Here is a 23905-nt window from a genome sequence, read left to right as displayed (position 1 = left end):
GGAGGAGATGAGGAAGTCAATAGAGGAAGGTTGAAAGGCACATTTTGTCAGGATATTGGAACAGATAATTGCCACAAAGATCAAGGTTAAAGAACATGGATAGCCAGCTCTAAGGGGGAATTTTAACTGCTGTATAGGCATTGGTAGAAGAAGAGACCTTTATTATGACAAAATAAGAGTAGGAGTAGGTCAGGACAAATAAGATATACAGAGGAAATAAATGAATATGGAGGGAGGAAAGATAGCCAAAAGGAGAAATCAAGATTACGTCTTACTAAACCTTGAAGAGATTGAGATGTGCATAGGAAAGTAAAACAAAAACAAAAACAAAATCACAAAAACCAATTTAGGAAGGAGTAAGAGCATTTCCCTCTTTTCATAGATAAGCACTTCTTTCAGGGAAAAAGTAGGACCTGAAGCCACTGTATTTTCTGGGCTTTCCACTGAGCTTTAAGGAATGATAAAAACAAAACTTTGTGTTGGAGAGGGTTTAGGCAGTAGACTAATGGATGAATAAGATGAATGACTTGGGTCAGAATAACTTTAGTATTTTTGGTTTACAAAGAAAGTATTTTCCTCACAGCAGTCCTACGGGGGAAGGTAGGACAAGTACTACCAACCCAGTTTACACATAAGAAAAGTGAGGATCAGAGAAACAAAGTGACTTCCCAACGTCATACAGCTAGTGAGTGGTGGAATAATTAAGACTCAGTTGTTCCAAGTGTAGCACATGCTTTCAATTTAGCATTCTGAGCTTGTATTGGTCTGATCAGCCACAGTCAAACACACTGTATGTTGACCCCTACATAGTGATGTCATTTTTGTCCTTTTCAAGAATGAAGGACAACAACCAACCACATTTCTTCACAAGTAATAGGTGTGCATGTGAGTGTGCGCATGAGGAAAGCCTTTAGAAATTCAGAGAAATGATGATAAGAAAGGGTTCTTTTTGGGTAGCTCATGGAATGGAGATGCTATAATTGAGTGACATCTGAATTATATCTCAACTGTCTGATTAGATTATTTTATAAGTGCCTGCTCCTTAATATACAGATTAAATATATTTTGTTTTCTAGTGCTTTTTACCCATAATCACACAATCACAGAAGAGACTAAGGTGTGTATGAATGATGAGAGTGTTCAGGGTGAGAGTTATCCCCAAGTCCATAAGAGTTGTGCTTCATCACCCTTCCATCAATGAATGTACAGGTGAGGATTTGCATAGGCTATGCCTTCTTTTGCACCTCAGATGCATCCAAGTCTTGTCTCGCCTTCCCTAGGGCGTCAGGGCTTAGAACAGAGCTTCAAGCAAGTCTGGCCTCACAGCTTGTTGCCAAAGAGGTGGATCATGGGGTGCAGGTGATGAAGTCACCTTTGTATTCCTTTAACTAATTTCATCTTCTACCTCCTAGTATCCTACTCCAGACGCAGTCAAACCCTTAATGTCTAGTAGAAGGAGCAGAAATCCTATTTTTAGGCCCTACTTTGTCCTTATGGCTACTTTTAATGTCAGGAGCCCTAGGAAATCCAGGCTCTATCTGGATCCAGCTATGAATGTTGGTCCTGGGAATGAGGGGCACAGGAAGACACTGATGCAGAATCCCTGGGAAAGAGTAAAAAAAAGAGAGCACTAGTAGAAGGCAATGGGAGCCTTACAGGAGGGTATGGACAGAGACATGGGGAGAACATTGCTGTGGGGTAAGGGGATAGGACAGTACATTGGAACAGCAGTGACTCTTCTGAAGCCTCTGAGACCACATTTACCGCACGAACAAACATATGTGCACAAATATATCCAGGAATGGTTTAGTTTTTGATTTTTCCTTTTTATAAATGAGTCTTTGGAAATCACTTTTGTGGTTTTTGCCTCTGAATTCCCCTTGAGAGCAAAACTGTGCATCTGGACCCATCAATGTCAGGAATGAACTCCGTCATCTGCGGAGGCTCAGGCCACACATTTTTTCTCTGCTGAACAAAGAGGTGACATCCTTGTTGACCAGTGGGCCTGCTGTTGAGCATTTGCCCTCTGACAATCCTCCCGCCAAGGCAGGATAGTTGTCAAAAATGATTGTCTGGTTGCCACCCTAAAATACAGTATAAGATCTTGCAGAAATCATTGTCAGCAGCTAACCCTAACTATTTTCAGAAGCCTTCTGACCTAATGCCTTAGTTTGTATTGGTACAGAATGAAGGAACTCCCAGTATCTAATCTCCTGAGGCTTCACCAAGTAGAATACCTTTAATCCTGAATCTTTCTAATTGCACAATAATTTACTTAGGTTCATCGACATACTATTTTTCAAGCCCACAGAAGATTCTAGACAGAGTGATGAATAGAGATAATTAATGAGATTGTCATAGTAAATAATGCAACGTTCTGGCTCTAGACCTCTCCTAGCTCATTTATTATTTCTTTCAGCTCCTGATGTGTTCTTCCTGTAGGATGTCATTCCCCATCTAAGTTACCAGGGATTCAAAAATAAGGTAAGGCTAGTTAAGACATGGTAGATTTTCTTCTGGGAACCCATGTGTTACACAAACAGACACACAGACTTCCAGTGTGTTCATACACAACCCACAGCTCCCTTTCTGTAGTGGGCTCATAGTAACCAGTTAAGCTCCTTTTATGGCCTCAGTGGCTAAGAACTACCAATAAAAAAAATACAGTTTAATAGTCACCACCTGGATGTCATATAGCGTGGAAAGGAGAGGCCCTTTTTTTAAAATGAGATCTGATGCTTTTAAATAAAATTATATTAAAATGAATCTACCTTCTGTCATAATAAAATAAAAATTATAGCACTCAGGAACAAAATTCCTGCATCATTTCCTTAGTTCTTGTTTTCTGGTCCACCTAGTAGGTTCTATTGAGTTCTGATTAAGTCTTTTATATCCAGACAATGAAACAACATTGATATTTTGTGAAAGAAAACATAAAGTCAAGGGGTCAGGTGTGCAAAAGCATAGCATCCCTAAGGTGGGCATTATTTAATTAATTTGTTTTTAAGCCCCTCCAGCTCTTCCTCACCAATTAGGAAAAAAAACACAATTCTTATAACAAAGAAGCACAATCAAGCAAAACAGACCCACACATTTAGGTGACCCTCTTATTTTTTTTCTCAAATCAAAGATGGAATTGAGGGATTGGCACTATCAACTCTTGTTAAGAGGTATGAGTTGTATTTGCAGAATTTTGAAAGACCTTCCCACATATACTATATCCTGATCATCCTTTGGCCCTAGGTTTGATGCTGTGATCAGAGTGCACAGTGAGGCTGAAAGGATTCAGAGGGGGAAGTGGAGGTGAGCTGTGGGGGAAGCAGAGTTATAGACTGAGGAGTGATGTTTTGACACCAGCATCTCTTTTGGAGGAAGGGAATTATGTAAAAAAAAATGAAAATGATCTCAAACAAAAACTCCAGATATTTGAGGTCATTTGGACCAATAGTATATTTCATCAGCACAAGTGGGTGTTGGTTGCTCAAAGAGTCCAAGTGTGCCTTTGTCCAAATGCATCCCAGGCACTACATTTCTAAGTTAAGTCTCCCACTCTGGAGTCCTGTGAATTTGCCTCACCAGGTTTGTGAGGTAATCACTCATCCCCAGGTTTGAACTGATCCCCACTTTGTTCCCTTGTTCCTTACCAGTGCTGCTCTGAATGGTCCTCACGGTGGTAGTTGTTCGGGGTGGGGATGAAGACCTCAGGGACACACATTCATCATCCTGGGAACAGCCCTTCTCAATCGCCCTCACATAGCTATGGCTCCTCATGCGGAAACATCCTGGCATTGGCAGGTCCAGGGCTTCTACAGCTTGAGATTCCAGTTCACTGAATACAGATTCACACACAGACTCAAACTGACCATTGACTTCCATCTCGCTCACCTACAGGAGAAGAGAGAATATTTTCTTTGATTTAAGAGGCACAAGAAGGCAGAGACATCCATTCAAATTCTACTCCAATGCCACTTTATGGTGTGGGACTGACCCTATACCCTCCAAGTCTATGCCATCAGAAAGCCAGCTCTAGCACCTTCTACCATCTGGAAAGGTTGTGAGTGTGAGTCTAGTGTCCCAGGACCAGGCTAAGTGACATTCAGAGAAGCTGTTCAAGTATACAGTTGTCTACCAACTAATGAACATTTTTGGCCACATCAACCTGTGAAAACTGTCAGCTAAGGTTCAGAGGGAGTATAGACTATGTTTGTGGGGAGAATACTAATGAAAATATGGGTCCCTTAAATACTGAACTGAAAGCATGGAAGAATGTAAAAGGGAGAGTGGATGAAGGGGAAATGAGAGGAAGAAAAAACAGGAGGAAGAGATTGAGGAAAGGATAGAAAAGAAAGGAGGTGAGGGAGAGATAGGCATAAGGGGTATTTAACGACAGTTGATGCTTTGCCATCTACTTTTGGTAAATTCTAGGTATACAATGCAACTTCAGGCATAGGGAATTCCATAGAGAGAATCATGAAAAACTAAGTTACCCTTATGGTAAATTAAGAGTTTTAAATATAATATTCTTCTTGAAGTAGCAGTGAGGACAGAGGGTGAGGAAAGTGGGGCATTGAAATGGGGCCCAGCAAGACATTTTGTGTACTTCACCATATTGTTTGACACCAGTGCAAAAAGATGGATTGACTTTACTCAGGCATTTTCTTATCTACAGACACATATATTCAGGAAGGTGGAGGCATTTCCATGTATCTTCAACTTAACTTTCTTGGTGACTGAGGATCGATGACAAGACCTGAACCTTTGAATTTATTATGCAAACTTGTTGTTTCTCCTTCCTTGTCAAAGAGGACCAATGACATCAGGAGGGTGATGTCTTTAATTGCAAGTGAATTGGATTTAAATGAGGCAGGGCTGTGCAGAGTCATCAGCCTCACTCTCTACTCCAGGGTTATCTGAGTTCAGAGGCAAGACATAGATCAGGATGACTGGAGATGGCCCCAGATGTAGTGGGAGACCTTCGTCTTTTTAAGCTAAGGTCTTTCCCAGGTTTCAGTTTATCTGGGGCAACACCCATTCAGTGATTTAATGCTAGGTAAGAAATGAGGCAAAAGATGGCCTAGTTTGCCTACTCAAAAAAAATCATGTTGAGTTTCTGACCAGAACAGAAACAATTGTTATTAACACTCATTCTGAGCTATCAAAACCCAAACAATGCCCAAGTGAGGCTTGGGTTGGGACCTATTATCAGTCAGTCAGAGAGAGCCAAAGTTATTTGGGTTTAAGGTATGGTCACGTAGCTTCATTTGAATACCAATGGACTTTTTCAAAGCCTGGTTTTCCAGAGCTCTATTTCAAGAAATCATAAATGAAACCATATGGGACAAAAGAATTAATTGTCCCAGTTTTTTTAAATGATAGAATATATAAATAGGGAAGAGAAAAAAAGGCCAAGGTCTCCCACTATTTCTGGGGTCACCCTGATCTATGTCTTGCCACTAGAGTGAGATGACCCTGGAGCAGCAGGTGAAGCTGATGACTTTGCACAGCTCTGCCTCACTTAAATCCAATTTACTTGTAAATGAAGACATCACCTCCCTGATGTCATTGGTCTTCTTCAAGAAGGAAGGAAAATAACAAACAATGCAAACTTAGGAAAACCTTTTTGATTCTGAATATTTGTTGCTGAAGTTCTTTCCAACTCTCAAATTCTAGGATTCTATGAAAAGTGGGGGTAACCATTTTCATACCTTAAAGGAAGGAACATAATTAGAAACCTCTTCATAGAAAGAGGCTGAACCCTCAGTGATGTTGTGATCTCAGGTATTGTTCTTCTCTTCCTCCACCAACCTTAGATACTGGCTCCTTGTTTAATAGCACAGCACATAGTTTGTCATCTCCAGGTGTGGGAGACATTTGATTTGGACAAGTCACCATTTTGGGGAAGGGGCTCACTTTGTGTTTGAGGGCTATAGGTGTTTATTAATAACTGTAATATTTTCCATATTCCAGAATAAAATCTTTCTCACTCCAGTTTCTTATACTGTGTTTTCTGATCTCTCATTTGCTTCCTCCAGATTTCTTTCCTAGATTTTCCTTGGTTGGTGCCCTCTGTAATTACAAAATCATAAAGTTTCTCAGTATGTGATTTCCTCTCACCCCCTTAAAAGGAAGGTGCAGGTATAACTACTACTCAAGCAGTTCATAATGGCCTTGGGGCAGATGAAGGAAAGAGTCCCCTTTCCTCCCGCAGGATATATCCTCTAAAGTTCTGATACTAAAAACTGTAGGAAGAAACAAAACCAGCTTTTAATTGGAGAACGGTGGATGTTACACGACATTTTTTTTTCACATTAGCAACTATTCTTTTCCCTTCTCAAGCCTACATTTCTTGTTTTTGACAGACAAGAAAACAAAGTACTAAACCAGGGTCTGGTTTGGTTTGGACCATGGCCACACACGACTGCCCAAATATTTAGTCCAAATAAATTCTTCTGTTTGGATGAAAGTTATAGTGTTAGTGAGTATATGTATGTGTTTTGGTGATTTGCTTAACAGTGTATTTTCAGAAGCATTTCATTTTTATGAGGTATAGATGCAGAAAACAAATAATCAGTTATTCTAGACCAATTTCTTGACTTACAATTCCTTTGAGGAATTGGATACTGGTATGCCAAAGAAAATGGAATAAAATGTAATCAAATGCTATACTACTATTGCTGATAGTAAATTTGTAATATTTTGAGGATGTGTGGAGGGTCTCTATCATCCTAGAAATCCAACTACTTATTAATGTGCCTAGTGGGTGCCCAGCACAACTTTAGGCATAGAGACTTTCATAGGGGCAATCATCCTCCCAGTGATTGATGGTGAGGTCATAACTAGGAAAGAAAACAATAAAATCATTTGCAAAGTTATTGGCTTCTTTGAAAACTGAATAAGACTGTAAGAATCATTTACCATCAGGGGCCCATTTGGGATAGGCCCTTTTCCTGTATTTTATTTGTGGCATAAATAATTACATGGTTGAATTGTGGAGCCTGTCAAGGCCCAACATCACATGGTGATACATTTTACATTGTGTATCTCAACACCATTATTTCCTTGATGTCTCATTAACATGTCACCTGAGGGGAAAAGACTGCCAATAGTAAGGTCAGGAACAAGAGCTTATGAGATAATAGCAGTAGGTGGTATGGCTAATGTGTCCTGGGGGAAATCGCATATTTTTCTTTATGGGGGGGCGGAGAAACCCAATGCTCTAAATATAGCAATGTAGTCAGAGTTGAGCCATATAAACGCGCCGTGTAAATGTTTTCTGAGCAAAATTTCCAAAAATTGCTAATGTGTTTTGCAGGTATGCCAACTACGTTTAGAGGCTCTATTTTGACAACTTTAGATTATGTATTTGCCCATTATGTTATACTTACTAAAAATATTTAAGTGGCATTAATATTTTACTACACATAGAAAACAAAAACAAAATACATTTATAAATTGCCCCTATTATGTTGAAAGTTTGGTATAGCTTGGAAGGAGATGTTATCCATCAAGTTAATGATAGACAAGACAAAATATCTTGGCTAATGTTAATTGGTAGACGTAAGTGCAGCCTTATTGAGTAAATAGATAATGTTATGGTATTTTAGTTCATCAAATCCTATCATCTATGCGTAAGGCATCTTATGTAGGCATCTTGCCTTCTAAGTCTTTCTTGGTTATTTTCTCCACTGATGTTCTTGGGTCCTTTCTGTTGTCCTCCTAGATTTGCATCATAATCCCTTGCTTGAGTGCTCTCATCTTAGCTGACAGGGACACAGTGAGGAAATTGTGGAGTCTCACTGAAACTAATTTGCTTTTCAAGGATCTTGCTTGCTTTCAGTGCTGAGTTGCTACCAGTCCATCACCTACTTCTCTCTTTCCTCTCTTCTCTCTCTCCTTCCCCCCCTCCTCTCCCTCTCTCTCTCTCTTTCCCTCTCTCTCTTCCTCCATCTCTCTCTCTCTCCCTCTCCCCTCCCTCCCTCTCTGTCTGTCTCTCTCTCCCTCCCTCTTGTCTATCTCCACCCTCCCCCATCTCTCCTTCTTCCCCCATCTTCCTCCCTTCCCCTTCCTCCTTGCTTTGCCCTCATTTTAATTCTGTATTGACCTTCAGTGACTGGCTCTACTTTCTTACCTCATGAAAGAGTAAACTAAGGCATCCTCACTATTGTTTCCCTAACCGTTGTTAGGTCAGTTCACTCATTGTATTCCAACAAATTCTGCTCATTTTTAACTTGGTTTATGCTCTTTCCCTGATTTGTAATTCTTTTCCCACTTCTTTTCACCAACCCAAATTCTGTCTTTCAAAGCTCATATTGAGTTATCCTCACCCCAACAATGCCCTCTCTGATTATTCTAGTCTGCATTGATCTTTCTACTTTTTGAAGTGCAATGCACTATTATTTGCCCTATACTTTCGAGGAGGAGGGTCTTATTTCTATTGTGTCTTCTATTATCCCTTAGTGGTTTCCCATATATAACATTTCTCTCCCCAACTGGATTGTAAACATGTTGATGGCAAGGAATATGATAGATGCTCCCTCTTGTGTTTTTCTCAGTTCCTAGCATTATGTATTAGTATTGAGCCTATAGAAGGCATTCAATAATTCCTCATTGAATTTAACTCTAGTAGACCTTTAATTGTCTTTCTCAACATGTTCAAAAATTATTCTTTTGCAAAGAAGTACTTGAAACAAGAAGGCCAAGGAGAAATAAAAGTTCATTTTTTTGTATGAGAATTTGAAATAAAATTTAAATTAATGGTGTAAATTACAATTCTAGGTCAGTAAACAAAATTTTGGAGGTAGCTAGGTGGTTCAGTGGATAGAGCACTGGGCCTGGAGTCAGAAAGATCTGAGTTCAAATGGAGCCTCAGACACTTACTAGCTGTGTGACCCTGGGCAAGTCACTTAATCTCTGTTTGCCTCATTCTACTGGTGAAGGAAATGGCAAACCACTCCAGTATGTTTGCTAAGAAAACCCCACAGACAGTATGGTCTGTGGGTCAGGAAGAATCAGACGTGCCTGAATGACTAAACAACAACAAAGTAAAATTTTGAAAAAGGGTGTTGTTTCATCCTACTGCTCCGGGGTGACCTCTTTATAGATTCTCAAACACTGTAGGAAGTTATCTGGGAAGAAGATGGATCCTTCCAGCTCACCTGGCTGATTGTGCTCATGGCTCTCATGTAGCTCTCATTCCTAGAGCGGAATTTTGGTGAAGTGAGAAGTCCTGCAGGGTCCAGGCTATCCAAGCTTCTATTGATTGAGACTTCGCTCACTGCCCTCAGGTAACTGTGGCTCCGGATCTGGAGTTTTGGGGAATGTTCGTTGGATATCCTGGAAAAGAAGAATGGAAAGGTATATTTGGTCATTTCTACAAATGTATGGTAGTAACAAGGTCTGGTAAAGTGATTATTTAGGTAGCCCACCAGTAAATGGTGGCTGGAGTTATGGAGTTTCTGTTCTTCGGCACTAGCCCCACCATAACCATTCAGGATATCTCAGAGGACAGACAAGGATTTACACAAGGTGTACTGTGGGGCAATCTTTGTGCTTGCACTTTTCCAGCACATGGAGGATAGCTCTACCTGGCTTCCCCAAGAATTCTGCTCATGCCTGGCATCACGGAAATTAATCTGGTGTTCTTTTCTCCCTCTGATTTCTATGTGTTTACTTTTTTCCTGTACCTATTTCTTCCTTTCTGCCACCCCTGTAATGGCAATCAAAATGGGCTCTTAGCACTTAGTTCAACCAAGTGCCCTTGAAGAGTTTGACCTTTATTTCCTTGATTAAATTAGGAGTCCTTGATGACCTCCTTGCCTCAAGGGAAAGCCTAGTTTACATGGGCTTGAGTGACATGTTTGTGACATCAGAGGCTTTTAGATCACATGGGTTTAAGTTGCATTTTTGTGGTGATTTTAGGTCACATGGGTGAGTCACATGTGTGACTCACCCTTGACCCTGAAAAAGATATAAAACCAGAGGTTGGCTTTCTCTTTTTTGGAGCTCTGACCCACAGCAGTGGTGGCACATGTGACTCTGGGCCAGCCCTTGTTATGAGCTCCCTGACTGAACACAGATGTTGGTAACTATGAATTGTATTTGCTCTCTCTGTCAATGTTTGCAATTTGTTTGTATTTGCTCTGAAGTTCAGGGTGCTGGCTTTTTCCCCTCAACCAAGTGAATGATATTTGTATGCTGGATTAAAGTAAGATTGTCAACCCCTTAATGTTGCTTTCCTTAGTAAAGCAGATCAAAAGAGCCTGGGCTTGCAGTGTTCTGTGAGCTGGTTGTTGTTGGTTTTATACCCCCATAGCAGCTGCTAGCCGGATTGTTGAAACAACCCCTTATAAGGCTTCCAACCACTGGAAGTAGTCAAATAGGAATGCATTTTCAACTCTCTCTGTTTCATCAAAGAGGCAGCTGAAAATGCACAGATGGACAGAATTCTGGCCTTAGCATAAGGAAGGCCTGTGTTCAAGCTTGGCCTCTAACACATGTGATGTGACTAGAGGCAAAAAACTGAGCTGAGCTCGGTGCTCCTGGCAACTCTAAAATGATGTCACAGATAGTTTGCTGAAAAGCATTGGTGAGTAGAGTTTCCACTTCAGAAAAAGTTTACTATTCCAATGAAATCATAGTTATGGACCAAACCTGTTCACCCTTCAAACAAAAGCAAAATGTTTCATTTATGTGGAAATAGAACTTGATAAATAAATACATGATATTTTATTTTATTTTCCCCCGGTTACATGTAAAGACAATTTTTAACATTTATTTAATTTTTTTTTGAGTTCTGTTTTCTCTCTCTCCCCTCTCCCTCCCCCTGAGACAGTAAGCAATTTAATATAGATTATACATGGTCAAACATGCAAAATATATTACCATATTAGTCACATTGTGAAAGAAGACATAGACCCAAAGGAAAAAAATCCCACAAAAATACAGAAAGTGAAAAATAGTATGCTTCAATCTGCATTCAGACTCCACCAGTTTTTCTCTGGAGGTAGATAGCATGCTTCATCAGGAGTCCTATGGAATTGTCTTGGATCACTGCATTGCTGAGAATAGCTAAGAAATTCACAGTTGATGATCATACAGTATTGCTGCCACTGTGTCTAATGTTCTGGTTCTGCTTACTTCACTTTGCATCAGTTCATGTAAATCTTTCCAGGTTTTTCTGAAATCTGCCTGCTTATCAAGAAATAGAACTTGATAGACAAAATGCATACCACTAAACCTTTCTTAAAGTTCTTACCCACAATACACAAATGCCACTCCCAAAACATCAGAAATAGCTGCACTTAGTTTTATAAAAATCAAAACTGAAGAAAAAAATCCATTTATAACATGACACCTCAGGTAGAAAATCAATTTCTGTGTTAAATATATCAGCCAAGCCAGTCAAACCCTGGCTGTTGGCAGTAAACATATTGCTGATATTAATATTAATATCTATAGGATAATCATATAATTACAGATTTAGAGCTGTTTGGAATCTTAAAGGCCATTTAGTCCAACCTTTTCATTTACAAAGGAGGAAACTGAGGACTGACTAACCCAAAGTCTTCGAAGGTAGAAATGAGATTTGAATCTAGGACGTCTGATTCCAGAGCTGATGGTTTTTGACAGTTTCACAATAACACTGTGACAATATCAGTCTCACTTTAAAAATAATTGCAACTGAACATAAGAATTGCTTTACTGCATTAGGGAATGTTTAGTGATATAAGCATAGTGCTGATTTCTTACGATTCTGTCATTGGGAATTAAGGATACACTTCCAGTATTCTCAACTTCTATTGAATAACAGTGTTTTGACTACAACCATGTCATATTCCCTAAGGTTTTATTTAATCAATATATTATTTAATAAATATCAGTAGCCATTATTAAGTGGCAATACTTAAATTTTATAGCTTTCCAGAAGTTATTTAATATAAATGTATTCATGAGTAGGCCAATCAAAAAAATAGATGTAACAAAATAACATTCAAAATAAGCCTTTGCCTACCCTTACTGGAACATCAGGAGGACTGATTAGTATTCAAAAATTTCCTTATAAGTTATTCAAATAGCTACCAAATAAGAGAAGCTGTCTGTCATGCCACAAAAGTATTTTTCATTCACAAGATATCTTGCTGTGACCCAGACTTTGTTATTGTGTGAGTGGCCATACTGATACCCTTCCTACTGCCCATACAAAGCCAAACTAAACTCAACCACAGCCAAATAAATTTACAGATCTGTTTTTAGTTTTATATTAAGCAAGAGCTCTGTTTTGGAAAAAACAGTCTTCTGACTAGCTGTGGTACTGTGTAGAATGCTATTTCATTAATAGACTGGAAATTTAGGTGATTAAAGTTTCTTCAGCTGTTCTGCTATCTGACCCAGAGTTCTGAGGGTGCCATCATAAGTAATGAAGTTATTTGGTGTGGGCATGGGGCCAGCATTGACCATGGCCATCATTTCATAAATGGTGTGTATTAAATAAAATTGCAGAAATGAAAGTCACTGCACTTTAGAGAATGAACAGCAACCGTGTGATGAATGTTGCCATGAAGTGTTGTTACAGCTGTCTTGCTGTAGCTTACTTCTTGGGCAACAAAACTTAACCCTAGCATTTCCAACACAGAAAGAATTTGAAAAGGATTGAGTCCCTCTCCTTTAGAGTGTCATCCCTTTCAAAATGAGGTTCACTTTTTAAAAGTTAACACTTCACTTGATGTTTAAAAAAATCTCTTTCTTTTTGCCCATTTAAAGAATGATGCTGGACATTATCTTTCTTTTCCCTCATTTTCTTTTTTTTTTAATTTCTTTTTTATTGTGGAAAAATGCTTTCATTGCTTTTAAAGAATGGGAAGTAAAAAGTTAAAACATTTTTTTCTATTACTTCTGGGATTATGGTGGCATGAAAGCTCTGTTCCTTTGTGGCGCGTGTGTGTGCGCGCGCGCGTATTGTACATGTCCTTGTGTCTTTTCACATTGCCTCCTTTGGTTTTCATTTTGGGACCCAGAGGAAGCTATTGGAATGTGGGGAACTTTCCCATGAGGCTTGATTGCTTTTTACCAGATTTTGAAAGACATAAAATTTACCTTGGGCAATATGGGGAGGCAATGGAGGGCTTTGGCTTTAACCACAGTACTTTCATAAAAATACTCTCTCTGTCTCTATCTCTGTCTTTCTCTCTTCTTTCTTCTCTCTTCTCTCTCTCCCAAAAGCAACCATGATTTAAACTGAATGGGAATACATGGACTTTGATATGGTTTCTTTTTTCATGGTAAAGGTTTGGAGAATGTGTACTTGGCTGGTTCATGGTTGTGTGTTTGGGGAGAAAAACATTTTTTTTTACTTTTTCTTTCTTGTTTTTGTAGTTGTTATTGTTAAAGACACAAGGACCAAGGCTTTTTTATTCTCTTATTTGTTCTTGTGAGAGTAGATTGTGCTCTTTTCTCGGTTACCTAGTGTGTAATTTATTCATAGCTTGACTCTCTGGTCTTCCAAAGGCAAAATTTTCACTGAAGTGAGTGACTTTTGTTTTTCCTTAGGAATGAAATGAAGCCCCTTTCTCTTGTATTGGTTGCATCAGAACAAAGCTTCCCAATGATTGGCAGCACAAAGCTGGGAAGACTGTTCTACAGTAGCCATTGCCGTGGTGACACTACTTGGGGTTGGAACATCACTATCTGTAACAACTGCGCTTTTATATTGAGGAACAGCATTTTAATTTGGCAGCATGACCCAGCTGTTATTTATTCTAGTTGCATCCTTTACCTGTTTGTGTTTTTGATTTTTAGCTGGAGACTCAACTTTATGAAGATTATGAATTCATTTTTCCAGATAGTAAGTTACCTGAAGGCAGGGGACTCTATCTTTAATTAAATTCAATTAACAATATTTACTGAGCAGTCACTATGTGCTAAGGAACAGTATAATGGATTTCTGGGAGTACATAGACAAAAAATAAAACCATCATTCCCCTCAAAGAGCTTATGTCCTCCAGGGAAATGGGATATGCAGGGTGGTAGTGAGAATGAAAACTGAGGAGGGAGTGAGTGCCAATAACTGGTGAGATAAAGGAAGGCTTCATGGAGGAGGAAGCACTTGAGTTGGATCTTGAAGGAAGACAGGGATTCTGAAAGTATGTTAAGAGGGAGTGAATTTTAGCAATGGAGAGCAGCTGATTCAAGAAATTTATGAAGTTGGAAGATGGAGCATTGAATTCGGGGAATAAATAGATATTTCACTTTTGAATCTCTAGTGCCTAATATAGTACGTTACACCTGGTAGATGATTGATACGTGTTTGTTGAATTTTCTTTATTCATGAATCATAAATGGTATAGCAGCGAGAGCACTGGTCCTGGAGCCAGTGTTCAAATGCTGATTCTGTCAGTCACTACCTATGTGACCTTGGACAAATCACTTAATCTCACTGGGCCTCGGTTTCCTTAACTGTCAAATGAAGGGGGATAAGACCAGATAGACTTTTAGGAAACTTCCTCCTTTAAATCTGATCCTATGAATATGGCATATGGTAGCAGGTGCTATGGGTGCCAAAAGATGAATAAGATATTGTTCCTGCTTTTTTTAGGGCTTACAATCTAGGGATTTTGTAATGTGGACAAAACAAATCAGGCTAAAGGTAAGAAACTTTATGTAAAAAATGGCTTCTATAATAATAATAGTAATTATTATTATTATTCTACTTGCATTTATATAACACATTTAATTTTTCAGCATTTACATGAATGTCTTCATTTTATTCTCAAAAAAATTATGTAAGGTAGGTAAGGCAGATATAATTCTCATTCGATAAATTTAGAAAATTCAGGCCTAGAAAGGTTAAATGACTTTCTGGAAGTCCAATTCATTTCAGTTGAACCAATATTTGTAGACACATACTATCTGAAAGATGCTATGATAGATTCTGCGGGCATAAATACAAAAACCAGTCCCTACCCTTTCACACAGAGAAGCCATACAGAAGATGGATACAGAGCCATAACTTGTATGGGTTGATCGGAGCTTTGATTCAGGGAACTAAAATTTAGAGTGCAAAATTGTTAAGTAATGATATAAAAAGACTATTCAGTTTTAACGTTGGTTACGTTTAAATGTTGACGGTACGTGCACTCCAATAGCTGTTAAAAACACCTGAGTTTAGCACCTGATAAGCAAGAATAATGAATTAAAATAGGAAGCTACAAGATGGTACACATTGTTAATAAGTCATCTGTGAGCCACTATAATAAATAATTCCTCTTCTTGCTCAGTTAAATTCGTCTTAATTACTTGTATTATTTTCACATCATGAATTGCAAAGTTGATTTGAGAGTGGTTTCTTGTTGCTAGCTCTGGAAACCATAGCTGGTTAGACTTTGGCCAGAATTAGAACCCAGTTCTTCTACACTGTAGTCCTATAGTCATTGCATTGCACATGCCATTTTACTATGTGCTACATCAGCCTCCTGAATCTCTGTTAATGATAGACCTCATCAGGGCAAGAAGTCTGGCTACTTTTCCTCTTGGTAATATATATTACAGATAGTAGCTTAATGCATTTAAAACTGTTAAGAGTGAATTCATTTGACTACTACTTCCCTGACAATACTAATCATTTTCAATCAAAAGATATTTATTGAGTGTCTGATATGTGTGAAGTACTAGGCTAGTACTAGTAATGACCTATTTTGGTAATCTTAAGGGTTTTGTCTATTCTGAAGATTTAAAAAACAATTAAGGAAAAAATAATACGTAATATGAATATACCAGTGGCATAAAAGGGCAAGGTACGGTAATCTAGCAGATAGGAAGACACAAAGACTTGGTTTCAGGTTCTATCACAGCTACTAGCTATATGAACTAACCTCTCAATGCTCCAGACTGCCCTCTGAGACTGTAAGGTACAGAGAAGGTACATTGTCAGAGGAAGCTGCTCAGTAATCAAGACTTCTTTCAATGCTAATGAAATCACTGGTCCAGTTACTAGTCCTCTCTATTGCCAAAAACAAAATAAAAGCAAAGTGAAACAAAATAAAACACCAACCATCCAGCATTCTTTTGAACATTTCCAGTGACAGAGAAATCACTAACTCACAAGGCAGCAAATTTTATTCTGGCTAGCCCTAATTGTTACCAAGTTCCACTTTTAAGCAGACTGACGTTTATGTAAAGGTTAAGTACATTTCTCAGTATACCCAGAGCATCCTGGCACTTTGGGTAGACCTGGTTTCTTTGGGTACCTAAACCTGCAGTATTGATAGATCACCAGATGAGATGAAACTCGCTTCTCTTTGTGGCCTTGAGAAGGAAATCACATGTTTTACACCACATAAATTTGATTGGCAGAGCTTTTTTATTCTAAATCTAAAAATACATTTTATGGACATCGTGTCCTTATATTAGATTAAATCTCCTTTTAGACAAATAATCTGAAAATATCTGCTATAGAAATCTTATCTGACAATGTCTATAATATTAAGTTCCTGCCTCTTTCTCTTGGTTTTCTTTAACTTTTGGCAGAGGGAGTTAGTGCCCATCATGGAGATTCACACAGCACAATTTATAACAAGCCCGAAAGTGACACTTAAAATATTAAATCTATTTATTTATTTTGAGTTTACAACATTCAGGTCCTCCAATTTTTGAGTTACAAAATTTCTCCCCCTCTCTCTTGGGAATTGGAACAGTCCATTGAGATCTAGACCTAGTCTTGTTTCTGCTTTCTCCTTCCAACTCTCAGGCTTTTGTTTTCAGAATGCTGTCCCGGTGAAGCACTGAGTGTGAAAGTGCTTTGAGACCTGGAACATGCTACAAAAATGTAATGACATTATTATATATGTGTTTTTACATGTATGTGTTTTTACTAAGTGATGTTAGCCATCGCCTTCCCTTTAATTGCTTGCATCACTTGGTATCCACTTCATTTTAAAGAGCCCAGAGACAAATATGTTTTGCTTTTGATCATAGTTATCTTTGAAAGCAAATACTTTATTAATAATGTGGGTTTCCTCTGAACACCTATGAGCTCTTGAATTTAATTGGGTCACAGCATATGATAATTATATGGAGGAAAAGAGCAAGCTAAGGGAGCTTGAGTCTATTTCACCTTTTCCCCCCATCCCTCAAGAGAGGTGGACTCCAGAGTGAAAATCTACATGGTGTTTGCAGAGCTCTCATCTATGGACTGGGGTACTTATAGAAAGAGAATACAGATGGACAAATAAGTATTTGTAATATGCATTCATGTACAATAGAGTAATTGAGGTGACCATGTCTACTTGTGTTACTACCACTGTGCACGAGGGTGTCTCTAGCATCAAGACAGGCAGGGATCATCTTTTTTTCTGATATGGCCACAACTGTATCTGTCCTTTCTGGTTAATATGTGTTCCTGTCAGAGTGCCAAATTGATTCATAGGATTTCAAAGTTGGAAGGAAATTTAGAGGTTATCTAATTTAGGTTTTTACCTAATGTAAGCATCCCCTCTACAGTATTATGTATGGATGGTCAACCAGACTCTGTTGTCACAGTCCCATTGATGAGAGGCTTGTTACCTAACATGATAGCCCAGTTTGCTTCTGAAAAGCTCTTAGCCTTAGGAAATTTTTCCTTATATTCGTTAAAATAACATTCCCTTTAACTTCAACCTGTTGACCCTAATTCTAGACTCTAGAATCTAGAGCTAAATAAGACAAGTTAAATCTCTCATTCATATATTTTTCATCCATCCAGTGATGTATAACTCTTCATGACCCCATGGATTATAGCATGGCAGGCTCTTGTATCATTCACTATCTCTCGAAGTCTGTCCAAGTTCATGTTCATTACTTCCATGACACCATCTATCCATCTCATCCTCTGCCATCCCCTTCTTTTGCCTTCAATCTCTCCCAACATCAGGGTCTTTTCCAAAGAGTCCTGTCTTCTCATTATGTGACCACAGTATTTAACCTAGTGAGTAGTCTGAATCAATTTCTTTAAATAATTTCTGATTTGATCTTTCTGCTGTCCAAGAAACTTTCAAAAGTCTTCTCCAGCACCACAATTCAAAAGTGTTAATTCTGCAGCTCTCAGCTTTCCTTATAGTTCAGCTATCACAGCCTTACATTGCTCCCGGAAAAATCATAGCTTTGACTATATAGAACTTTGTTGGAAAGGTGATGTCTCTGTTTTTTTAGTATGCTGTCCGGATTTGTCATCCCTTCAAATATTAGAAGCCAGATATGTTTAAACAAGTTCTTCTCTTTTCTAAGGCAAACACTCTTGATTTCTGTCAGTCATTTCTCATATGACAAGATTTCCAAATCCACTGATATCCCATTTGTCTTCTTTTGGATATACTGCAATTTGCCAAAGTTTCTTTTAAGTTGTGAGACCCAAAACTAAAGGGCATGGTATGTGTATGATGAATATATCCCTTACTCTATGGCTTCTGACCTTACCATTCCACTAAACTTTCTCTCTCCAAAATCATCAACGATCTCTTAACTGCCAAATCTAATCCTTTTCTCAATCCTCAGTCTTCTTGACCTTTCTGAAGCCTTTGCCATTGCAGATCACCCTCTCCTCCTTGATATTCTCTTCACTCTAGGTTTTTGGGATATCACTCTCTCCTGGTTTTCCTCCTACCTATCTTTCCAGATCACACCGTCTAACCTTTAGGTGTTCCTCAGGATTTGTAAGGGCAAGCAAAATGGGACTTTTTACTGTTTTTTCTTTTGGAGTGCTTCTCAGCACCAAGGAAATGAAGTGCCTTTGATTGAGTCTTGCCTTTGTTTGTAGGAAGGCCCACATTCTTTTGCTAATTAGGTCACGAGAGGTATGAGGTCCATGAGAGGTGTGAAGCCCATACCCTGAAGAAGTGTATATATACTCTGAGGTTAGTATTTTGTTTGGGGCTCACTCATTGGAAGAGTGTTGGTGTGGAGACTCTGGGTAGCCATTAAGGAGCCCCTGGCTTTGAAACCCAGATGTTGATGCTTTTCTCTCTGTTAACTATGTGTGTATAACTTTGGTCAGACAGGTAGAAGCCCATCTGTTGATTTGTGTTATTTGTTCTGTTTATATTTTTTCTGTATTTGCTCTGAAATTCAGGGTGCTGGCTTTCCCCCCTAAACTAAATGAATGATATATGTATGTTTGATTAAAGTGAGATTGTAAACCCCTTAAAGTTGCTTTCCTTAGAAAAGTAGATCAAAGAACCTGTGCTACCTGCCCTCCTGCATGTTGGTGTTGTTGGTCTTGTTGTTGGCCTTACAGAGTCATAGAAGCGGCAAGTAAAATTGTTGTTACAGAGTTCTGTCCTGGGCCCTCTTCTCTTCTCCCTCTATGCTTTTTCATTTGATTATCTCACTAGCTGCCATGGATTTAATTACCATCTTAATGGTGATGTTTCCAAAATCTATCTATTCTGCTCTAACTTCTCTGCTGACCTCTAATTTCCTATCTCCAACTACCTTTCAGACATCTCAAACTGAATGCCCACTAGAAATCTTAAACTCAGCATGTCTAAAACCTAGCTTTTTATCTTTTCCCCAAAACCTTCCATTATACAGGTCAGGGACACTACTTCTTTGGATTGCTCCTCTCTGCCCTGGAGCTATGATCTGGAACCAGATAAGATGGGCAACAGAGCACTTGTTCCTGCTCCCAGTGCAGGGAATGTCCTGGGATCCCTTTCTGCCTAGATGGTCAGTCCCTTTACTGTCCTTGGACAGGGCTGCTCCTCACCACCACTTCTGCTGCTGTGCTGTGCTCCTGGCCAGCCCCTACCTCAGTGTTTGGAGACCTTTCTATGTTCCCAAGCTGTCCTGGCCTGGAAAAATGACTTGTGATCCTTCCTTCCTTCCTTTATTTTATTTTTCCCCAATTACATGTAAAAACAACTCTTAACATTCATTTTAAGTAAGATTTTGAGTTCCAAATTTCCTCCCTCCCTCTTTCTCTTAACCCCTTCTTGAGAAGTCAAGCAATTTGATATAGATTATACATGTGCAGACTCATGATTTTTTCTTGGCTTTTCTGCTCAGAATTTGGTTTGGTACATTTTCTTTTCTTTTTTAAAATTTATTTAATATTTTTTCAGCATTGATTTCCACAAGAGTTTGAATTACAAATTTTCTCCCCATTTCTACCCTCCCCCCCACTCCAAGATGGCATATATGCTGATTGCCCCATTCCCCAGTCAGCCCTCCCTTCTGTCACTCCACTCCCCCCCATCCCCTTTTCCCTTACTTTCTTGTATGGCAAGATAGATTTCTATGCCACATTGCCTGTATATCTTATTTCCTAGTTGCATGTAAAAACCTTTTTTTTTTTGAACATCTTCTTTTAAAACTTTGAGTTCCAAATTCTCTCCCCTCTTCGCTTCCCACCCACCCTCCCTAAGAAGGCAAGCAATTCAACATAGGCATCATGTATATCATTATGCAAAACCCTTCCACAATACTCATGCTGTGAAAGACTAACTATATTTTGCTCCTTCCTATCCTATCCCCCTTTATTCAATTTTCTCCCTTGATCCTATCCATTTTAGAAAGTGTTTGCTTTTGATTACCTCCTCCCCCTATCTGCCCTCCCTTCTATTGTCCCCCCTTTTTATCTCCTTCCTCCTTCTTTCCTGTGGGGTAAGATACCCAATTGAGTGTGTATGGCATTCCCTCCTCAGGTCAAATCCAATGAGAGCAAGATTCACTCATTCCCCCTCACCTGCCCCCTCTTCCCTTCCAACAGAACTGCTTTTTCTTGCCACTTTTATGTGAGATAATTTACCCCATTCTATTGCTCCCTTTCTCCCTGTGCCCTCTGCTTTAACATATCTCCTTTTCCAAGGGAATCACACAATTGCACATTGCGGCACTTAATAAATATTTTTTGAATGCAGCCATTTATTTTGTAATTAGCTAATGTCTATGTAATTTAACTGAATGCTTTATGTCTAGAAAATTAAATGTGGAAAACAGGAATAGGTAGGCTGGATTCATGCAGTTTGGCAACATTGTTGAAATAAGAAAGATGCTAACTAGATATTATGGCTTTAAATAATTTTTTAAACTCACACTAAGTTTTTATTGCAATAATGAAGGTTCTCTGTTGGGCAATGCAATATCTTCATGCCCATGGCTATGAACCACAAACTACAGGTCAACAGCTTCATGTTTTTGTTGTCTTCTTTTCAATTAGAGTCTAGTTTTTATTTTTATAACATTTCCAATGCATAGGTGCCTGTAATATTGATTTTTTCCCTAAGGAGAAAATATTCTTTTAGCCATAAAACATCTAATTATAGGACAAAGAACAGGTTAGAAATGTAAGAAGAAACTTCTGAAAAGTTTGGTCTACTTGGTGTATTTCTCAGTTTATTTCTGGATATTGTGATTGAGAATAGGCAGGAAGAAGTGCGGTCCTAATTTAGTTAACTGTTTAAATGATTAATCCATTATTAATTAGTTTATGAGTGGCATTTATGAGAATAGACTTGTTCCCTCCCTCACAAAAAGACTACAGGATCTGTATCGTATTTATATATTTATCTTTGTAACCTCAGTATCTCTAGCACATAGTAGGCATTAAATGGTTGTTGAAATCAATCAAGTATGGATACGTATATATTCTCAGGGTTCAGATGAACTACTTATATTTCTCAAGCAGTTAGGTGGCACAGTGGATAGTGCTGGGCGGGCTCAGAGTTAGGAAGGCCCGAGTTCAACTTAGGCTTCAGACTATTATTAGCCATGTGACCCTGGGCGAGTCACTTAAAATCTGACATCCTCAGTTTCCTCAACCGCAAAATGAGGAAAGTAATAGTACCTCCCAGGGTTGTTGTGAGGATCAAATGAAATAATAATTGTAAAGCATTTATCACAGTGCCTGGCATAGCATAGGAGCTTAAAAAATACTCCCTTCCTCCCTCCTTCCCTCCTTCCTTCCTTCCTTCCTTTTTTCCTCCCTCCCTCCTTCCCTCCTTCCCTTCCTCCTTCCCTCCCTCCCTCCTTCCTCCTTCCCTCCCTCCTTCCTTCTTTCCTTCCTCCCTTCCTTCCTTGCTTCCTTCCCTATTCTGTTCAGAAAATTCACTGTGACCCAGGGAAGGAAAAGCATAGGAATAGCAAAGGCTGATGTTGCAAATAGCAAAAGCCAGAGGTAGTGGCATGATGTTCCAGTGCTGGTAATTTATCTGCAGGCACCATATTTGTCATCTTATGTTCAGCACATGCACTGAAGTTTTGCAGACTCATGGAATCATAGAGTTGGAAGGGGCTTTGGAAGATCATCTGATTTCCCTTTTGGGCAGATAGATAAAAACTATTTAGAACACATGATCCCTTTTTTCTCTTCTTGATATTTTCTTAGAGATTGTCTTAGAATAGAAACTCCTCTGCAGCTCAGTTTAGCATTTCACAATCCTGATAGGCAAGAAGAGCTTTGTGTCTGGCTATAGGTTTTTTTGTGTGTGTGTGTACATGTGTGTCTCCTTGCTATAACTGAAGCCCATTTAATCTATTTTTTTCTCTTCTAGACAAAGAATAAGAGATTAGTATCCTCTTCCAAATATCCTTCGTATACAACAAATGTTACTCCCTTCACTAAGTTAAATGATTGGAGTAAAGTGCATTCTCAGCTATGGACATCCTGGTTGCTTTAGGAGAATCAGACACTAGGTAAAGAACAGCATCGGTGTCTATATACTGTCTGGCCCTGGACTTCTCATGCACCTACAGATGTCTGCCAGTATCTCGTTATCACCCACATAGTGGGCCCTGTTGAGTGCTAGAGATGATGGCTGAATAAATGTCAGAAAGCATAATATTGACCTGCCATATTAACACATATACACATAAGTACATAATCATTTGCTGTGTTTTTTTTTTATCCAATTCAGCTACAGAAATGCAATACTCCTAAAACTTACATTTAGAGAAAAGGATTACTCATTCATCTGAAAAAAGGGAAGAAATGTTAAGAACCATTAACATCATAGATCTTGAATGGAAAAGAGTCACCCCCTACATGAGGCAGAAATGGGTTTTTAAATACTTCTCATCAAAATGGGAATAAGCTCACCAATCCATTATCATCATGGTCAAATAGTACTGAAACAACCATGTGTTGTCTAGCTAAACCAATTAGCTACAAGGATAGTATCAATTAACAGCTCATAGTTGGCAGCCAAAAGCTTATTCAGAAATGTGCTTAGGTGAGTTCTCATTAAAAAGACCACTTCTATTCACATTCAGTGTTTTCTAGCTATGTTCAGTTACAGCATTTTCTTATACCACACATGACAAATAATTGAAAAAAAGATGATTTATCTTCTCAAGTTCAATTTAACTTTTCAAAAAATAAGCACGGAACAATGAGCTGCACAATGAAAAGGGAAAGAAAATGACCTACTGGCTTCCTTCTCCTCCTGGGGAGTTCCTCCTGGGGGTCTCCATTTGTGGAGCTTCCAAGCTGGCCATAATTAGCCTTCTGGTTCCACTTGTAACTCTCTGGCCTTAGATACCACACCTCAGTTGCCTATCCACCCTGGAACTTCCCTCTGTTCCTGGGGGGTCTTCTCACCCTGAACAATTCTCCATTCTTCCAGTCACCTTCTCCTACTGGTGAATTCCTCCTGAGACTTCCATTTTGATGAGAGGCACAGGCTGGCCACTCCTCATTCTCCTTCTGGATCTACTTTTGTCTCTTCAGACTTTGTAATCATATTCATCCCCTTCTGCTTTTCCAGCTTCCTTGTATTTTATATCTTCCCCCCTGGAATATAAACTTCTTGAAGGCAAGGACTGTCTTTCTTTTTGCTGGTATTTGTATCCTTAACACTTAGCACAATGCCTGGCACATAGTAAGTGCTTAATCAAGGCTTGTTGCCTGCCTTGTGATTGGAATTTATCATTTAAACATGGA

At 38.9% G+C, this 23905-nt stretch overlaps 1 protein-coding gene across 4 annotated transcripts in view; it reads right to left on the bottom strand.

Annotated features, from left to right (window-relative positions):
* DLGAP1 (DLG associated protein 1) overlaps positions 1 to 23905 on the bottom strand; it is a 431939-nt gene that overhangs the window by 239607 nt on the left and 168427 nt on the right. For all 4 annotated transcript variants that reach the window (XM_036762199.1, XM_036762200.1, XM_036762201.1 and 1 more), the window contains exons 3-4: positions 9156 to 9333; positions 3645 to 3885 (exon numbers count right to left, since the gene is read on the bottom strand). In XM_036762199.1, coding sequence (XP_036618094.1) covers positions 3645 to 3885; positions 9156 to 9333 — 419 coding nt within the window. The remainder of the gene's footprint in view (positions 1 to 3644; positions 3886 to 9155; positions 9334 to 23905) is intronic.

Source organism: Trichosurus vulpecula, chromosome 1 (genome assembly GCF_011100635.1).
Source record: "Trichosurus vulpecula isolate mTriVul1 chromosome 1, mTriVul1.pri, whole genome shotgun sequence".
Lineage (NCBI taxonomy): Eukaryota > Metazoa > Chordata > Mammalia > Diprotodontia > Phalangeridae > Trichosurus > Trichosurus vulpecula.
This window is presented reverse-complemented; position numbering and strand designations above follow the sequence as displayed.